The sequence below is a fragment of the Mercenaria mercenaria genome, chromosome 1 (genome assembly GCF_021730395.1).
Source record: "Mercenaria mercenaria strain notata chromosome 1, MADL_Memer_1, whole genome shotgun sequence".
NCBI lineage: Eukaryota > Metazoa > Mollusca > Bivalvia > Venerida > Veneridae > Mercenaria > Mercenaria mercenaria.
The window spans coordinates 98,456,321-98,475,761 of NC_069361.1; the positions used below are offsets into that span (position 1 = coordinate 98,456,321).

General features: G+C 36.1%; 1 protein-coding gene across 1 annotated transcript in view; it reads left to right on the top strand.

Annotated features, from left to right (window-relative positions):
• Window positions 1-17,822, top strand: part of LOC123529258 (elongation factor 1-gamma-like) — a 30,437-nt gene extending 12,615 nt beyond the window's left edge. The window contains exons 4-11 of the mRNA XM_045309515.2: window positions 6,255-6,397; window positions 6,993-7,136; window positions 13,686-13,815; window positions 14,081-14,187; window positions 14,483-14,556; window positions 15,563-15,735; window positions 16,426-16,550; window positions 17,553-17,822. Coding sequence (XP_045165450.2) covers window positions 6,255-6,397; window positions 6,993-7,136; window positions 13,686-13,815; window positions 14,081-14,187; window positions 14,483-14,556; window positions 15,563-15,735; window positions 16,426-16,550; window positions 17,553-17,714 — 1,058 coding nt within the window. The 3' untranslated portion in view covers window positions 17,715-17,822. The remainder of the gene's footprint in view (window positions 1-6,254; window positions 6,398-6,992; window positions 7,137-13,685; window positions 13,816-14,080; window positions 14,188-14,482; window positions 14,557-15,562; window positions 15,736-16,425; window positions 16,551-17,552) is intronic.
• The last annotated feature ends 1,619 nt before the right edge of the window (window positions 17,823-19,441 follow it).

Sequence of the window (19,441 nt, forward strand, 5' to 3'; positions counted from 1 at the left end):
TCTAAATGATGTTATTGACTTACTGCAAAAATTCCCAGTTTGAGTAAAAAACCCGCTAAAATTCCCAATTTGGGTTAAAAACACCGTCATTTTTCCCAATTCAACCAGTACCGGACCTTTTCCCAAAATGGCAAAAAAAATCACTGTACATTGACACTGGTTGGAGTAACTTCCCTTGATAAATCAGTATCATTGAAGCTCTTTATTATTCAGTCGGCTTGACGCTTATTATTCTGCACAACAATGCTTTTGAATGTTAGTCTGTAAATGATTTGCATTCTATTTGTTTGGCCGGGTAGTTCTGAGTTTTCCATCTTCTAGTCAGTCAGGGTTTGATTTTATGCTTTGGGAAGGGACTAGTCCATTGCATACACTTTCTTTACAGTTTGTTTTACATTGTTACAAGTCATATGTAACAGCAACTGCAAATGTCATTTGACAGAATTAAAAAAAAAAACAAAAAAAAAACAGCCACTCGCCGACAGCTTATTTAGGAGGGGACCTAATGTCTGTTGTAAATTTTGGTAGTCTAATGGATGTCTTATCCTGATACGCCACATTGTGTTATATGTCATGTCACATGCTCTTGTGGGCCCTGAATTTATCAATAAACTTGAAACTAGTTTATTTCAACACAAATGAAAATTTCCCTTTTCTTAGTTTTATGTCGTATTTTTCCCCCTCCAAAGGGCACCGACCCCCTTCCCCCAAAAGTGAAAAAGATCACTGACTGTTGACAATTTGCAAGTCGTCGGCATGATTTGAATATATGCCAATTAAACACCACTGGCATAATTTATGCTTAGCCTACTTAGGTACTTGTGGGATTTTTGCAAGAAGTGTGAATGGGAATCAAAATTAACCATCAGTGATTTTTTTACTTTTTTTGGCAACAGCCCATGCCTTTTCAGTTGGGAATTTTTAGCGCGATAAACTTCAAAATTGGGAAAAATTAACAAAACCTTAATAAAGAAATCATTTTGAAAAGTTTTATTTTAAGGTAAATTTATTTCATTCAAATATGCACTGAGGTTGAACAGAGAGGACAGACAGGTTATTAACCAGGTTTTCAACTAAAACCTGAGTTATTAGATTGGGGTAGAGGGCGGGCGGGCGGGCGGCGGCGGCGGCGTCAAACTGGTGTTTCCGGTCAATAACTTTTGTTTCGGTAAAGATATTTGAATAAAACTTGGTATGTATGTAGCTTATATCAAGACAAAGGCTGGGATTGATTTTGGGGTTTCTGGGGTCAAGGTCAAGGTCACTGTTACTTAAAATAGAAGAAGGGTTTCCGGTCAATAACTTAACTTAGGAATGAGCTATCATGATGAAACTTGGTGTATAGAAAACTTATATAAAGTTGTAGCTTTGGATTGATTTTGGGGTTTCTGGGATCAAGGTCAAGGTCATTGTTACTAAAAATAGGGTTAGGGTTAGCATATCTTCTACATGCATGGAGGGATTTTGATGAAAGTTGGCACAATTGTTCACCATCATGAGACGGAGTGTCATGCGCAAGAACCAGGTCACTAGGTCTAAGGTCAAGGTCACACTTAGAGGTCAAAGGATACAAGAATGAAAACTTTGTCCGGAGCATATCTTCATGCATAGAGGGATTTTGATGTAACTTGGCACAATTATACACCATCATGAGACGAAGTGTCTTGCGCAGTTCCCTTCTTTAGAATTGCTTCCCTTTGTTGTTACTATAAATAGCTTATATTGTAACTTTTTTTATAATTGACCATAGGGAAAAACCAAGACCACTTTTCTGTGGTACAACATAGTTGTTACTTTCTAATTTTAGGTGTATTTTAAGGTATCTCTACCTGGTAAGGAGTTTTTTTGTGGACTTAGAAAAACAAAAGAATTACAATGATTACTAAACAACCACAAAATTAAAATTACATCTGCAAATACAGGTGCTAGAGTAAAGAAATTTGCTGTGATGGGCGTATATTCAGGGCCCTCACTCAACTTCGGGGGAAGGGGTCCACAGCCCTCAGGCGGGGGAATTTCGCTTTGATTTTGCCAAACGGGGGAATTATCAGACAACCTATATCTTAAGAAATTTTCATTAATATTTATATTAAGCTTATGGTAAAAACAATTTTAAAGCAATATTTGGTGATATACATACAGATAATTATCTATAAATTGGCTGTTTCTTGTCCGATTTTGATCATTTTTTTTTCAGCATGGCCAGGACATTCAGGGGGGAATTTTTAACCCTGTAAGGGGGAAAAAATAATACTATTTTAGTGGGAGAAGCAGCCGAAATTTGGCGGTAAACAGTCGATTGAGGGCCCTGTATATTGTGACATTCTGGCACTCTTGTTTATTCTTATGAAAAGTGTTGAAAACCTGGTTTAGTGGCATTGCCGCGTTTCTTGTTTTCTGATGTCACAGGATCTGATGGCTCATATAGCTTAGGGTTACCATGAGCTTCTATTGATTTCTGATCGAGGGTCATTTTGTGATGACTCAGATTTCTTGGACAGATCACTTTGCTTTTCTGACGTTTGATTTGAATTTAATTTCTATTTAACTTTACCAAAAGATGTTCGAATGTCCTGAGTAGTGAGTACCGATGGCGTGTTTAAGTTTTATTTTCTTATAATATTTGGAATTATGCGTCGTTTTCCGATAATTTAGGTAAGTTTCTTACATTTTTTTTTGACTCATTTTGACGCATGAAAAAGCGTTTAGCGACCGTGATGAAAGTCATACTAAATGCCGTACTATGCCGTGACCCGTTTTATGTAAACAACGCGCTTCGAGTTGGCAACAAAATTCTGCGAATAAACCATAATTAGAGTCGGAATTTTTATGATTATTTGCATTGTTTTAGTTCAACTTTCATAAGAAATCAATATAATTGGGAAAAATCATCTCGTTTTTTGGGAATTTTTAAGCATTTTTTTGGTAATTTTGACCATTTTTGTCAGTTGGGAAGACGCCGAATTTCGGAGTCAAATCTGCGCAAAAAAAATCACTGACCATTACCACCAGAGTCAGTTGTATTTGGCCTGTTATTGATGCAGTTATGTCTTTTTACACTTTTTGTTTAATTATCAACTTGTGCGAGTGCAAAAAAAATTGTTTGTTAACAAATTGTTAATTAACCAAGGGATTAATTGGCATTGGACCACAAGTATAGTTATGGTCTCCATGGTGAAAGAAAGATTTTTAAGATGTTGCTGTATCTTACTACATAAAAATGGCAGGTAGTAGACGGACATTCATCAATCAGTTTGAATATATTTCTATTTTCTGAAACTTATTTTTCATTTAATACTTCTGAGGTACTGTTCATGCAAATTCAGTGATTCAGTGTTGATAATAAACTCTCCTCCATTCAGTATACAAGATACACACAAAAAAATGGCTTGATCAGGCCTCGACCTTAACTTTTTTCAGCAGTTGCCAGCAGGTCCACCAACTGCTAAAATCTAGTAGACCTGCTCAGACTTTAGTGGACCTCCAATTCTATCAAATAAATTGTGATGTTGTAGACATCATAACTTCATATGACTCAAAGAAACAGGACTTATTTCTAAAATAATTTAAACTGGAAGACAGTAGCAATCTGTTATCCCGAAAAATAATTATTTTGAAAAGTGTCCCAAAATATGGACACAGTAATCATCATCCTCCCGACCTGTGTTGAAAGTGAAAAAAAAAAAACATCAACAATTATCGGTAATTATTCTGATGATAAACTAAGTAATTGGCCTTGTTTTCATCATCAGTTAACACCCCCTCAAACAGCTAAAAGAAGTGTGTCGGTTATTGTGTCATCTGAAGTGGAGATCAAAGCGGTATAGTTTCCCCGAGATTGTCATGGCATTACGTCATGTTTTCGCGCCATGTGACACATCACTGTCTGATCGTACTTTCTCGATTCCTTTAATTGTTGAGAAGAAATCAGTAAAAAAAGTTTTTTCTTTAATTTTTTTAAAAGCGAATGTGCAATATCCGGAATAAACTGACATGTAAATGTGTCAAACCGTGAACGATGATAGTGGATGTCCTACCTCTGTGACCTATTTGCCCTCAAGGAATTTACATTATTGTTTGAGAAGAATATCTAACAAAGTGTTGTGTCAAAAATACATGTAACAGAATCATTTAAAACTTGCTAAAAACCGCAACGACATTTTCTTCTTTATTTCAAAACCACATTTCTATTTACATGAGGTCACGTAACCTATTCTGCCGTGCTAACAGAAATCTGTTTGCCAAAAATCGTTTTACTCCATGTATTTAAATTGCTGCCACTTTTTCATTATTTAAGATTTTTTAATTGTGTTTTTTGTACTTTCTGGTCAAAAGTCTGAATTTTATTACTATAGTATGTACCGTTTATTTACTTTTAGAAAGAAATAAATAATCAAGATTGCGCTGTTGGAAATTTTACAAAACATTATATGAAAATTTGATCGTTTTTAAAGAATTTTGCCTACATTCCTGTCGATATCTTATAAAAATTGTTATAGAATTCAAACTGTATTAGTTCTCAAGCGGTGTTGAAAATTTGAAGCGATTATGTTAAAAAATGAATGAACTACACGCGTTTTTTGTGTCAGAAGTAACCGCGATGTAAATTAGATATTACGATAGGGCGCACATGCTAGTGGAATGGAAAATTACCAGCATGACATTTTGATATTTTTAGAATTTGCGGGTAAATTCCAGTCAATCCAGGTAATTTTGCCTGATGTAATTTCTCAATTTGGTAAAGTTACCACGTAAAAACCACTCGCCCGATCGGTGGAGTAGTCCATTCGTGTTATCCTGACTTTAACTCGTCAATGCTTATAACTGTAGAATGCCGTACTTAAGGCAAAGTCAACTTTTGTTTTGTAAATTCGCCGATATGGGTACGATTGTTCCCCCTATTTTTCACTTTTAAGGGTTTTATTTTATTTGCAGACCATGACTGAAAATTGGTTGACCGTCGGTCTACCCAACTTTTGATAGTGGACCTGCCGACATTTTGGTTGCGTCGGTCCAATGGTACACCGCTAAGGTCGAGGCCTGTTGATTCAGTACATTTGGACAGTCAGCTGTACATTTTGAAAACATTTTTATGCCCCTGGCATCTACTGATGCAGGAGGCATATAGTGATTGTCCTGTTTGTCCGTCTGTACAAGGTTGACCAAATGGGACCGTTTTGTTTAGCATCAATACCCCTTACTAGAATGACTTGATACTAATGCAGATGTAACCTGTGACCATTCCTCATCTTCAGACATCATCTGACCTCAGTTTGACCTTGACCTCGTTTTTGACTTGGGTTGCTTTGTATGGGCCATCTCTTGGTTAACCAAATGGGACCGTTTCATCTAGCATCAATACCCCTTACTAGAATGACTTGATACTAATGCAGATGTAACCTTTGACCATTCCTCATCTTCAGACATCACCTGACCTCAGTTTGACCTTGACCTTGACCTCGTTTTGGACTTTGGTTGCTTTGTATGGGCCATCTCTTGGTTAATCAAATGGGACCATTTCGTCTAGCATCAGTACCCCTTACTAGAATGACTTGATACTAATGCAGATGTAACCTGTGACTTCTCATCTTCAAACATCACCTGACCTTAGTTTGACCTTGAACTTGACCTCGTTTTGGACTTTGGTTGCTTTGTATGGGCCATCTCTTGGTTAACCAAATAGGACCATTTAGTCTAACATCAATACCCCTTACTAGAATGACTTGATACTAATGCAGATGTAACCTGTGACCATTCCTCATCTTCAGACATCACCTGACCTCAGTTTGACCTTGACCTTGTTTTGGACTTAGGTTGCTTTGTATCGACAAGAATGCCACCGGGGGCATCAAGTGGCGTTTATTGAACGCAGCTCCTTGTTTTTTATCGAAACAGTAATTATTGCATGTGAAAATTCAAATGATGGAACTAAGAAAATTTGTTTCCATGAAATCACTAGGTCAGACATGTTTACACTGTTATGGTGTTTCTCAGGTGAGCAACCTAGGGCGATCTTGGCCCTCTTGTTTCCCCAAATCACAGGCCTGGGCCCCTTCCCCTCCTGGTAGAAACCCCCCTGAAAAATGCAGTTTCTTTAATTTTTCCCTTTAATCACTTTGTGAATCTTCACTTGACCTGTTCCATGTACACGCACGCACGCGCACACACACACACACAATGCCTTAGACTGTTGCTGAAACAACTGAATGATATTTTATAATGTCTCTTGAGAATGTACTTCTTTTATTATATAGTTGGAAATGAACAGCTGTTAGGAAAAACACAAGCAGATGCTGCGCGTATACAACAGTGGATAAACTTTGGCGACAATGAGATACTTCCAGCGTCATGCACATGGGTCTTTCCCTGCTTGGGAATCACACAGTTCAACAAACAGGTTAGCAAGAATTGCTAGTAGTATACTGTGTAATGGATCACAATAATTTGTCAGATATACCCCTATACTACTCCTTCAGTATAAGGCATGTTTGTATGATTTTTAGGAACAGACATGTAAGAGATGAAGGTAAATTAAATTTGAGAGAATCTAATGTAGTTATTTCATAACTACTTAAAATTTTCTCTGAACACTGATGATAATTTAAGATTTCATACCATGCACATTATCATAATGATAACTTTGATATTAATTTTGTATTTGTGGAGTACAGTGTAATTGTTATTTTCTGAAGCATGTGCCTAACTGCATTCAAACCATACACAAGTCTTTGACATCATGAGGTGACCTCATAAGGCAAGTAGTTTATTTTCTTAAAATTACACCATTATTCAACACAAAATTTGCAAGTTTTGCTTTTAAGCAGTTTCTAAAAAATGACTTGGGTTCTAGACTTGGTAAGTTATTAAAGTAGAAAAACATTACATTTAAGAAGAAACAAAAAGATTTGTTTGTCAGTCATGGGACTACAACACTTTTAAATTTTCATGTGTGAAATGTAAACCTATAGCTAAAGTGGTAACATTTGATTCAGGACACAGAGAAGGCCAAGGAACAGATTCAGAAGTCTCTGACCGTATTAAATAACTACCTGAAGACCCGTACATACCTTGTTGGTGAGAGAATTACACAGGCAGACATCGCTGTAGCATGTGATCTCTTACTGGCTTACCAGTATGTAAGTTATCCTCCTCTTTGTGTTATTTTTTTGGGGGGGGGGAAAAGAGTGAAACTGTTCGATGCAGTGGTATGTATAATATTAAAGAGATCACTCTTTGAAAACAAATCAGTTTCCTTCTTCAAAGGCATGTTTATCTTCTAGTAGATAGATAAGTAACAACGGAAGGTACAATAAACATGGTAAGAGATAATAAGATACTACTTCTTGAGTATTTTGATTCTTGAAAGCCTAATAGTTAATAAGATCAGCTTAAATTTGTGCCCACTGTATATCTTAACCACTTTTTAATAGTTTTCACAAAACTAGCACCAAGTGTGAACCTCGTCAAGCCCACATGCAGAGTGCAGATCCCAGGTCATTAGTTTTAAGGTTAAAGTGAGTCTTGAAGGTCAAAGGTCATTATCACATTTTACTTTCCCTGCGTCAAAGTGACGTCTAGGGGTATTAATCAGCTTTAATGATAGATCTAGTTGCAGTTATATATATATATATATTTTTTTTTTTCACATACCTTATGGGTGGTTTTCAAAATAATGAAGCAAAAGTGTGACATAGGGGTTGAAAATTCAAACTTATTTCTGATGGTGGTCATCTATTTTTTATTATAGCAAATACTTCAAATTTGAAGGAAATAACTTTGGGGAAGTGTTGAGAAATGCCAATCAGAAAATATTTCAGCCTTTAATTCGAAAGTTCAGTGAATTTCCAGTAAGGTGGGTGATAAATGTTGCATGGTTTTATGACAAGGAAATATGTATAACAGTAATTTTTTCAACATAAATGATAAGTAATGGGTGTATGTGTACGGTTTGAAACTTATTTAATCATATGTTTGTGGACATTGGTTTTTAAAATCACCCTTTCTGCACAAATTTGACATGAAAATAAAACTTTACCTAGAAAAGTTGTTGCTGAATGCAAAATAACTACCATATAATTATAAAACCAACTTTTTTCTGACATGTTGCATGTTTATAAACCTTATGCCAAATTTCAAGAATGTCCAGTAATTCTAATTTCTAGAATTGTCTACTCAAAATTGAGTTATTTTACAGATGCACAGGGGACACATACTGAAGATCAGTGTAATATTCATCCATTATTAGTTTTCTATTCATAAAAAGACTACTGGTAATAAACTTTAGACAAATACTATCAAAAAAAAGTTTATTCCATAAAATAACTACAAAATTGAAAATTTTCACTACAAAACCATGAAAATTCAACAAAATGTAATGCTTTAAATGAAAAATAAGTGACTTTATACATACCTAACAAACTGAAATCATTTAATTTAAATGAACTGCTTATTCATATTAGAAAAATGACAAAATACCATGCATGATAAAATGGAATAGTAAAATTCATACATACTTTATAATGTTACTAAAAAGGGTGCACAGGGACAAATTGTATCAAAATATTTATTCATAGAATATGTTCATGGTAAGTAAAATTCTTTTAACTACATAATATTTACTAGTGAACATTTACATATTTAGGTAAACTTAAGAGCTTAAGAAGCAATAAAATTGATATTTCCACTTTTAAACTTGAAAATTGGCAACTTCGGAAAAAATGCAAACAATGAATTTTTAATTGTCCAGGTTTCTTATATAATGCTAAATTATCAAGTAATGCCTAAATTTTGCATACACACTGCTAAGAATAAAGAAATGCCACCACAAATTACAGTAATGCTATGATAATTGATATATGTCATAAAAAGGGTGCACAGGGGACATCACTTTTGGCCTTGTGAATGTTTAACAGTCAGTAATATGTGAAGTTGAAGGCTGCTTTTGTATCTGTTGTTACTCCCTTTCAAGGAAAATAAAGTAAAATCCCATTTTATTTAAAGAATAAAAGATATCTGACACTTAACAACTGAAAAGGTGCACAGGGGACATTTTTAGGTGTATAGACATTCATCAAGTTTCTGAGAAAGTCGATTTATTAAAGAAAAAAATCATACTGTGTCTTCACAACTGAAAGGATAAAGATCTTAGAAAAACATTAAGACTTTAGAAAAGTAATAGGGTTATGAAATTGTAGTGTTCAACATTTAAATTTAGTATTTTTTTCACTATTTTTCGTGAAAAGGGTTCCATCACAAGATGTGAAATAGTGTTAACAATAAGATGTAGGTAAAGAAAAGAAGTATTTTATTTAAATGTGCAGAGTTTAAGTTACATTAAAAAGCCACAGCTGTAACAATAAAGCATGATTTTAAAAAGTAAACCTCAGTTGAAAACTATACTTCATGTAAAATGTCACACTTTTTTGGGTGCACAGGGGACAAAATTAGCTATATAATTTAATATAACTTTAAAACTGCTTGAGCCATCAAGATAAAATTCCACACATTTATTGAGTACATTGATTTGGATATATTTTGCTCCAAAACACATTCTAAAACTGAACTGAATTAAAGTAAGGTGAGAGAGAAGAAAAAGCTTCATTATTTTGAAAACCACCCTTATTTATAATCGATTTGGCACCATTCAGATTGCGTGTTTTGATTATTTAAAAGAAACAATCAAATTGTTATACACCCGTATTGAAAAAAGGGACGTATAACAGGGATATAAATTAACACTCGCCCAGTGCGACCAGATTTGAAGTTGGTCGAGTCAGTTTTCCGAAATAGTCGCCCAGCCGGCGAATGGCTTTGGATTCTCCTATTAATGTCAATATTCTGGGTTTTTCCGAGACTGTCTTATTAATATGCACTACGTCACTTAAATCGACCAATCAGAATTACCGATGTATACTAAGGCCAATCGGAATACGTGTATCATTTAGTCCGTCACTAACAATGGCTGCGCCCATAGAAATATACAGCACTAGAAAGTAGGTTTATTGAAGGTTGTTAAAGAGCTTAGAACGGCCGGTCGCGGCGACAAAAGGAAATATTATCAGGATTATTAAAAGACCTAAAGGCCAATGAGGACTTTTAATGAAAAAAATGGTCTGTTAACAGACCGCGGCTGCATAGAACACCGACCGCAACATGTAATAATTTCGTGACGGGTTGCGAGTCCTGTAAATCGACAATGTAACAAAATACTAGAATTCAGATGTCCACAAGCGTGCAGCCTCAATCAAAATGCCCATAAACAACCCAAATCCTCTAGTGCTGCAAAAATCATTCAGACTTTAAGTGCGTCTTTGTTTGAGAGGCTGTGTCCAATATTTAGAACATGTCATGCACTGGTTGATTACAACTTTCAGGACTTTTCAGTGTGAGTTTGATGAGTGTTCTGTAATTATATTTAAGAATTGATGTATTTTGGCAGGAAGCAAATTACAAGACTTATGATCAAGTATGTCGATCTAAACCACTGTTAGTATATTTTTCCACTAATAATAGCTGGGCCCCTAACTTTTAGGCTGGGCCCCTAGAATTTCCCTGTAAGGAGCCCAGTTGGCTAATAGGGTCCGAGTGTTAATTTATATCCCTGTATAATGTGATGGTGCGTGCATCTGTCTGTCCGTTAGTCATAGTTTGTGTCTGGAGCATAACTTTATAACCATTAAAGATATTGACCTTAAACTTGGCATATTGGTAGTTGGCGATGAGACGATGTGCAGAGGGCTTGAACCAGCTCTGTAGCTCAAAGGTCAAGGTCACAAATTGAGCTAAAAGGTCTAAACTGTCCATCATATTTTGTGTCTGGAGCATAACTTAATAACATAGCAAGGTATAGACTTTAAACTTGGCGTGTAGGTACGTGGCAATGAGACTATGTGCAGAACACATGAACTGGGTCTTTAGGTCAAAGGTCAAGTTCTCAAATTGAGGTCAAATCTGCTAGTCTTATTTCGTGTCCAGAGCATAACTTACTAACAATTCAAGGTATTGACTTCAAATTTGGCATGTAGATAGTAAATGATGAGACGATGTGCAGGGTGCAAGAACCAGGGTGGTAGGTCAAATGTCAAGTCGCTGCAAGGTAAATCTGCCCATCATTTTTCATATTCAGGGCATAACATAAAAAAATAAAAAGGTGATGACTTTTAAACTTGGAATATAGGCAGGTGATCAGACGATTTGCAGACTATGATATACATAACAACCCCCGCTACACCTACAACCCACCAAAAAAAATCATTTAGTTTCTTGACCTTTAGTATTCTTTGGGCATATATTGCCTGGCTTGGTGAAGCACTTGTTTCCATCAGTTTTTAGATTTGGATGATTTCATTCTATCAGATTACAGTCAAAGCCTGTAACAGGGACATACAGAGGAACTTTGTTTGCTCCATCTCAACAGGACCAGCAAAATTTGTTCAGTTGTCGGTAGTTCGAGCATTCAAAAATTATACATTTAATTATTATATACGGATTTTGCTGGGACCAAACAATGAGTTCGAGCAAAGGTTAGCATTTTAATTATCTGAGTATGAGTGAACAAAGTTTAACTGTATGTTGCTTACAGTAATAGTTCTTGTTACACCTTCATTTTTGTTCTCAGATTTATAGGGATGGAAATTGTCAGTTTATTTTGATAAATGCAACACGTGTCGTGATACATATCTATATATTATTATCTGAAAAAGTGATATTTCTACTTGCCTATCAGCTAACAAGATTATGAAAGATACATGAAGAAATTTACACCAATTATGGCATTGAACAAGCTGTCATAAGAAATAAAATTAACATATTTGCTAACGTACAGGCAAGTATAGCCAAGTAGTTGAGTAACTCATCTGCCCTATCAATTAATGACTTGCCACTGTTTTGACAAATATATAGTCTTAGATGCAGCAAAATAGATTGTAATTGGATTTTATTACATTTAATATACTGCTTTTTTGTCCACAAATGGACATGGTTTGATTTCTGACCGCATTACTACATACAGTACAGCACACCATCCAGAGTGAAATCTGTTCGTGGCATGATTTAAAAGTACTGTGTTTTGCTGCATGAAAAAATGCTGCAAGTACACACAAGAGTGGTCGGTTGGCAGTGCGTCTGTGCAAATCTTGTTGAACTGCCGATGCATAGACTAGAGCAGGTGATATTTTAAAGTGCGAAGGAATTGATTTTCTCTTTTTATGCACACATTTTATCATGTGTATGTAAATTGGAACATTGCTGTAGTTTAAAAAATTCGTGTATCTATGTATCTGGGGAAGACATATTGTTTTTGCCCTGTCCGTCCGTCCGTACGTCACACTTCATTTCCGATCAATAACTGGAGAACCATTTGACCTAGAACCTTCAATCTTCATAGGGTGGTAGGGCTGCTGGAGTAGACGACCCCTGTTGTTTTTGGGGTCACTCCATCAAAGGTCAAGGTCACAGGGGCCTGAACATTGAAAATAATTTCCGATCAATCACTTGAGAACCACTTGACCCAGAATGTTGAAACTTCATAGGATGATTGATCATGCAGTGTAAATGACCCCTATAGATTGTTGTAATTGGTTGTGCAAAGTAGATGGCCCCTATTGATTTAGGGGTCACTCTATTTAAGGTCAAGGTCATAGGGACCTGGACATGGAAAACTGTTTCCGGTCAGTAACTTGAGAACCACTTGACCCAGAATGTTGAAACTTCATAGGATGATTGGTCATGCAGAGTAGATGATCCCTATCGATTTTGGGATCACACTATTAAAGGTCAAGGTCACAGGGGCCTGAACATGGAAAACCATTTCCGATCAATAACTTGAGACCCAGAATGTTGGAACTTCATAGGATTATTGAACATGCAAAGTAGGTGACCCCTATTGATTTTTGGGTCACTCTATTAAAGGTCAAGGTCAAAGGGGCCTGGTCATGTAAAATAATTTCCGGACAGTAACTTGAGAACCACTTGACCCAGAATGTTGAAACTTCATAGGATGATTGGACATACAGAGTAGATGACCTCTATTAATTTTGGGGTCAGTCTATTAAAGGTCAAGGTTACAGCGGACATAAAATGGAAATCCATTTCTGGTCAATAACACTTTGACCTAGAACCTTCAAACTTCATAGGGTGATAGGACTTACAGAGTAGATGCATGGCACCTATTGTTTTTGGGGTCACTCCATCAAAGGTCAAGGTCACAGGGGGATGAACATAGAAAACTCTTTCCTGTCAATAACTTGAGAACCACTTGACCCAGAATGTTGAAACTTAATGGGATGATTGGACATGAGAGTAAATGTTGGGGTCACTTGGTCAAATGTCAAGGTCACAGGAGCCTGAACAATAACTTGAGAACCACTAGGCCTACAATGTTGAAACTTAGTGGGATGACTAGACATGCCAAGTAGATGATCCCTATTGCAGCCAACCATCACTGTCTTTTTGACTTTCGCTACTGTCCCGCATTGACTTCTTGCCTGTACGACTATGGATTGGGGGAGACATGCGCTTTTTTACAAAAGCATCTTCTAGTTTAACAGCTGAATCATATCAAACTGATATATAAGTGATACTGTACATCCCTGTTTTATATTGCACTGTGTTCAAATTGTTCAGTTTTACTTTGGTCATTTTATCAGTATGTAAGCTTTAATTAAGCTGAATGCACACTGTTTCAGGTGCTTGACCCAGCAGTACGAGGATCATACATCAATGTAAACAGATGGTTTACAACGCTCATTAACCAACCAAATTTCAAGAAGGTTATTGGTGATTTTAAACTCTGTGATAAAATGGCAACATTTGATGGTAAGCGAATAAATATAACAAGTACATGTACAGGCAATATTTGGACTTTCTCAGTACTGTTTCTTACTCAAACAACCCCCAGCCACCAGACATTCCACAGTCTGGAATAACCCACTGTTCAGTATGTACTCTTGTTAAACATTTCATCTTTTGCATTGAGCTTCGTTGTGTGCAGACAACTTTATGCAGATTGCTGTTCAGTTTATTGCTTTGTAGCAAAAAAAAAAAAACTGCTGCTGTTGACAATATTCTGGCTCATTTACAGCCAAGAAGTATGCAGAGCTACATGGAGGTGACAAAAAGAAGAAAGATGACAAGCCAGCAAAACAGAAGAAAGAACAGCCAAAGCAACAGCCTAAGCAGGAAAAGAAGGTAACTCGGTGTTATGTTTGCAATATTGCACAATTTCAATTCAGATTCTTGGTCAAAATCATAGCTTATACTATATATACTTCAAACTGCACATAGCTTCGCAGAATTGATGGCAAAGGAATGACAGTTTCAGAGTTATTTTCCAAAGTCTCATTCCTCAGTAGTTCTATAGAATTTGAGAGGAATAATGCATGCTGTTAAATAATATTGTACAAACTAACCAATATTTTGTACCAGAAGTATTGCTGAGAAATTGCATTAAACCAGACTAAACATTGTATTTCTGTATTTGTAGAAGGAGCCAGAAGAGGAAGATGAACCACCGAAACCAAAGGAAGACAAAGATCCTTGGGCTAAAGTACCAAAAAGGTAAAGACTTCTGACAATAAGGTAGTCAAATACCAGTCGATGATACATCACTGTTGTCAGGATCTGTTAATGCTATTTGAGCTGTCCCAGTCAGTTAGCACTCTAGCTTGATTACTTGTGTTGTCCTGGTCAGCTTGCTCTCATGTTTCATTAATTGAGTTGTCCTGGCCAGCTGGCTCTCGAGTTTTATTGCTTGAGTTTGTCTGGGCAAGTAGCTCTCCAGCTTCATTACATGAGTTTTCCTGGTCAACTACCTCTCAAGTTTCATAACTTGAATAAGTCTGGGCATTCAGCTCCCCCCGTTTTAATATTGAGTTGGCCTGCTTATCCAGCTCTTGAGCTTCAGTACTTGAATTCTGTCAGCAGACTCTAGTTTTATGACTGGGATGTCCTGGTCAGCTAACTCACAAGCTTCATTATATGAGTTGTTGTGGCCAGCTGGCTCTCGAGCTTCATTTCTCGAGTTAGCCTGGTCATCTAGCTCTCTAGCTGCTTTACTTAAATTAGCCTGTTTCACTAGCTCTTGAACTTCAGTCATTTGCATCCATAATTTGAGTAGTTAAGTAGAGCCCACCCAGTAAGCAAGGTAGGTGGAGCTCAAAACAAAACTCGCACCAACCTTGAAAAATCCTTGAAGCTGGAAATGAAAGCTCTTAAAAATGACTAAAACCCTAGAACAAAAATCTAAAAGTGGTTAATTTAGAAAACTACTTAAATTTTGCTGCAAAGCCTTGAATAAAGGTCTGTTAGCAACTTCCTTTGTGGAAACAATATACTTAGAGAAAAAAAAGAAGTAGAAGAAATGACCATAATTTGAAAGAAAACTTTTTATAAGAGTAAGAAGAAATTTGACTGTAACAGAAAAGTTACGTTTCTGTGTTTCACAACTATACCTTGAACTTTTGTATTAAAAGGAAAACTGCATTGTGCAGAAAAATTGAAAAAGGGATAGATAACAAGTTGTCTTTGGCAAAATTAATATAATTTGAATTTTATTTTGTTTCAGTCCCTTTGACTTTGATGCCTTTAAAAGATGCTACTCCAACAACGACACTCTCACAGAAGCAATACCATATTTCTGGGAGAAGTTTGATAAGGAGACCATGTCTATCTGGCATTGTGAATACTTGTACCCAGAAGATCTTAAAAAGATCTTTATGACCTGTAATCTTGTTGGAGGTAAGTGATTCATTTTTCTGTCAGCAAGTTCTTTAATTACTGATATTTAGTAGTTGAAAGTCGGGAAAAAAACGTATTTGTAATAGAGAAAAGGTTTTTATACACCCATGGAATGGGACATATTATGTGAACACCTACAGTGGATGGGCACTGTCAGATCAAGTTGTCTGCTCTCTAACAGGAGGAGTTCACCGGGTTGGTCAAAATGTTATGGGCACAATACCTCGTTCAATAACAAGCTGGATTGTTCAGAGTAATAACCTTTTAATTACTAAAATTTTTGAAATTGACTTTGTCTTTCTAGTAGTTCTTAATTTAATATGTTCTGGGGCATATTTGCAAAGTTTAATAACAAGCTGGATAGTTCTTGTTGCTCTGGAGTTACGGCTCTTTAATTAATCCAGATTGAGAAAATTTACTTTTCTGCTCAATAAGTAGAGTATTTTAAAAGTCTAAATTAATTTGCTGTGACAGGCATATAGGGAGAAAGTTTGCCACTCCATCATGATCATGTTAGAGGTAAGTGATAGGTCCTATTCAGGCTTTGAACCAAATATGCTAATTATAGGTCCTATCCAGGCTTTGAACCAAATATGCTAAGGTATCAGGTTTTTAAAAAACGGGTGTTTCCAAGTTTTTATGTGATAGGATTTTAAGTCTTATTTAAGTTTGTTAAAACATTTGTTTTAGGAATGATGCAGCGTCTGGAAAAGTTACGCAAGTTTGCGTTTGGAAGTATGTGTATTCTTGGAGAAGACAATAACAATCAGATTGCAGGATTATGGTTTTGGAGAGGACAAGATTTAGCTTTCACAGTAAGTCTTCAATCAGTTTCACCAAGTGATCTTTCATAATTTGTTATTGTTGAACAGTTGTTTATTACTAAAACAGGTGGCAGTGGGTATAGTTCCACAGATGATACTGTGTTACAGGCATTAACAAAATGCAGAATGATAGCCTCTTTCAAAGGCATGATTATCTGATAATGGGTAATCATGTAAGAAATGGAGGTAGAAAAAAACAAACCAGAAGTGAAGAAATACACTTGCTTCAGGTTGACATGTCATATTTAAAAATTTTGCAAGAGTTCTTAATATGTAAATACTGAAATTTGGTATAACCTTTATTCATTTAGTCAGGCCTGTCCCACCAGTGCCTATTAGGATTCATTTGCGTAGCACCAGTAAATTTTGTCTGCTATTGAAATAAACAAATTTTCAGAAAAAAAGACAGTTTCTATTTCATGTAAATGGCTGTCTGCAGCTCTGCAAAATTTTATATGAATTTGCTGCTATGTTGGATAGTTTTGTATGTAAAAAGTTTTCAAAGACATTGATACATTAATAGATACTGAATAAAGTGCCCAAAAGTAACTGACAGAAAGTTCTTACACCATTTAAATCAAATGTGTTGTGTTTTTTCCAGTTTTTAGGCAGTTCGTTTGTAGTTGAGGTGAAAATCTTTAAAAAAAACTTGCGTGTAAACAGAAGTTTACTCGGTAGTTGGACTACTTCTGCAGGTCTGTCCAGAATATGCAGTTGACTCTTACGACCATTCACAGCATTGCAGTTAGATAAAATGGATCCCATATTTTCACACCAGTATTGCTAGTTTATCTAATGAGCACATGTATTGGTTGTAAAATTTTAATACCAGTTGTGTATTAGAATAATGCTAAGAGCTCGACTGTGAATTGTTCTTAACAGTGTTTGGTAAATGTTAATACATTCACATTGTAGTACTAAAATATTTTGATTGTCCTTAATGATGTTAATATATTTTGTCTTGTAAATGCTGACTGATTTATCTGTTTACAGTTAAGTCAAGACTGGCAAATAGACTATGAATCATACAAGTGGACCAAATTGGACCCTGATGATGAAAAGACCAAGACAATGGTGAAAGAATATTTTGCATGGGAAGGAGATTTCGAAGGCTATGGTGACAAGAAATTCAATCAAGGAAAAATTTACAAGTGAAAAGCTGTTGCATTTTGTGTAAAACTACAATAAAGTTATTTATTTTTACTGGAAATGTGTTTGGACATCTGGTTGGTGCAAAGAGAAAAATAAAGAAAAACGAAGCCAGTGGTGTTCCGTCATTAATCCACATATATGTATGCCTTAAATATATGTAAAGGTGACTGCAGTGTTATGATGCATTAAACCCCAGTCATCGAAATGTTCCGTAATAATGTTTCTCGGTTGGTTTGGATATATATACTTGACAGGGCTTTTATCGCAGTTTTTTTCTGCTATATTCCAGGATTTAAAATTGCAGTGAATTGAAAGAAAAATAGCAATATTAATTCAAACCATACACCTACACCTAAAAACTAGTATTTTCTACACATTTGTCATTTACAACTAGGAAATCAAGTCTTACCTCGATTAATTTTCAAAATTTATTCTCCCTGTATTCCAAAGCTGTTCTGATACTGTTTTTGCCCAGTGCGTCCATCAAGCATTCCAGTCAAAAGCTGGAGAACCATTTGACCTAGAACTTTCAATTTCACAGGGTGATAGGGCTTGCTGTGTAGATGACCCCAATTGTTTTATTCGGTCACTATCAAAGGTCGAGGTCGGGCCTTAACATAGAAAACAAGTTCTGATCAGTATCTTGAGAACCACTTTACCCAGGATGTTGAAAATTCATAGGATGATTGGACATGCAGAGTAGATTATCCCTACTGATTTTGGGGTCGCTGCATCAAAGAACAAGGTCACAGGGGCCAAGGGCTGTTACACTTCATTTCCAATCAATAACTGAACCATTCGACCTTCAAACTATAGGGTGATAGGGTTTATGTATTGGTTTCTAGGTCATTCCATCAAAGGTCCAGGTCACGGGAGCCCAAACATGGAAAATGTTTCCGATCAATAGCTTGAGAATCTCTAACCAGAATGTTGAAACTGAGGATGATTGGACAGGCAGAGCAGATGACCTCCATCAAAGGTCAAGGTCACTGGGGCCTGAACATAGAAAACTATTTCTGATCAGTAACTTTACAACCACTTGACCAAGAATGTTGAAACTTCATGGGATGACTGGACATGCAGAGTAGATGACCTCTTCCGATATTTGGGTCACTAAATCAAGTCTGGTCACAGGGTCCAGAACATGGAAAAATTACCAATCAATAACTTGACAACCATGTGACCCAGAACCTTCAAACTTCCTTACAGAGTATATTACCCATATAGTTTTTGGGGTTACTCCATCAAAGGTCACAGGGACCTGGACAAAGACAACCATTTCTGATCAATAACTCGAAAACCACACAGAATGTTGAAAATAGGGTGACTGGACATAGAGCAGATGACCCCTATTGCCATTAAAGGTCATAAGCCAGAATATGGTAAACCGTTTCCAATCCATAATTTGAGAACCACTTGACCCAGAATCTTGAAATTTCAGGATGATTGGACATGTCATGGATTTCCGCTCCTATCCCCTACTGACCTCTTGTCTATTACTACCATGTTTAGGGGAAGACATACGCTTTTTTTTTCAAAAGCATCTAGTTTAGTATGAATTGTACTCGTAAATACCACAATTTATTTAGAAAGTTTAAACAAAACCTAATGTGACTACCTCACCAAGTCTATTACACAAGCATAAGATGTTTATACCAGCAAGTGTGCAACAATGGAGCATTTGTTACCTCCTTTTTGTCGGCATCCACAGCTACAACTTTTGATTTTTA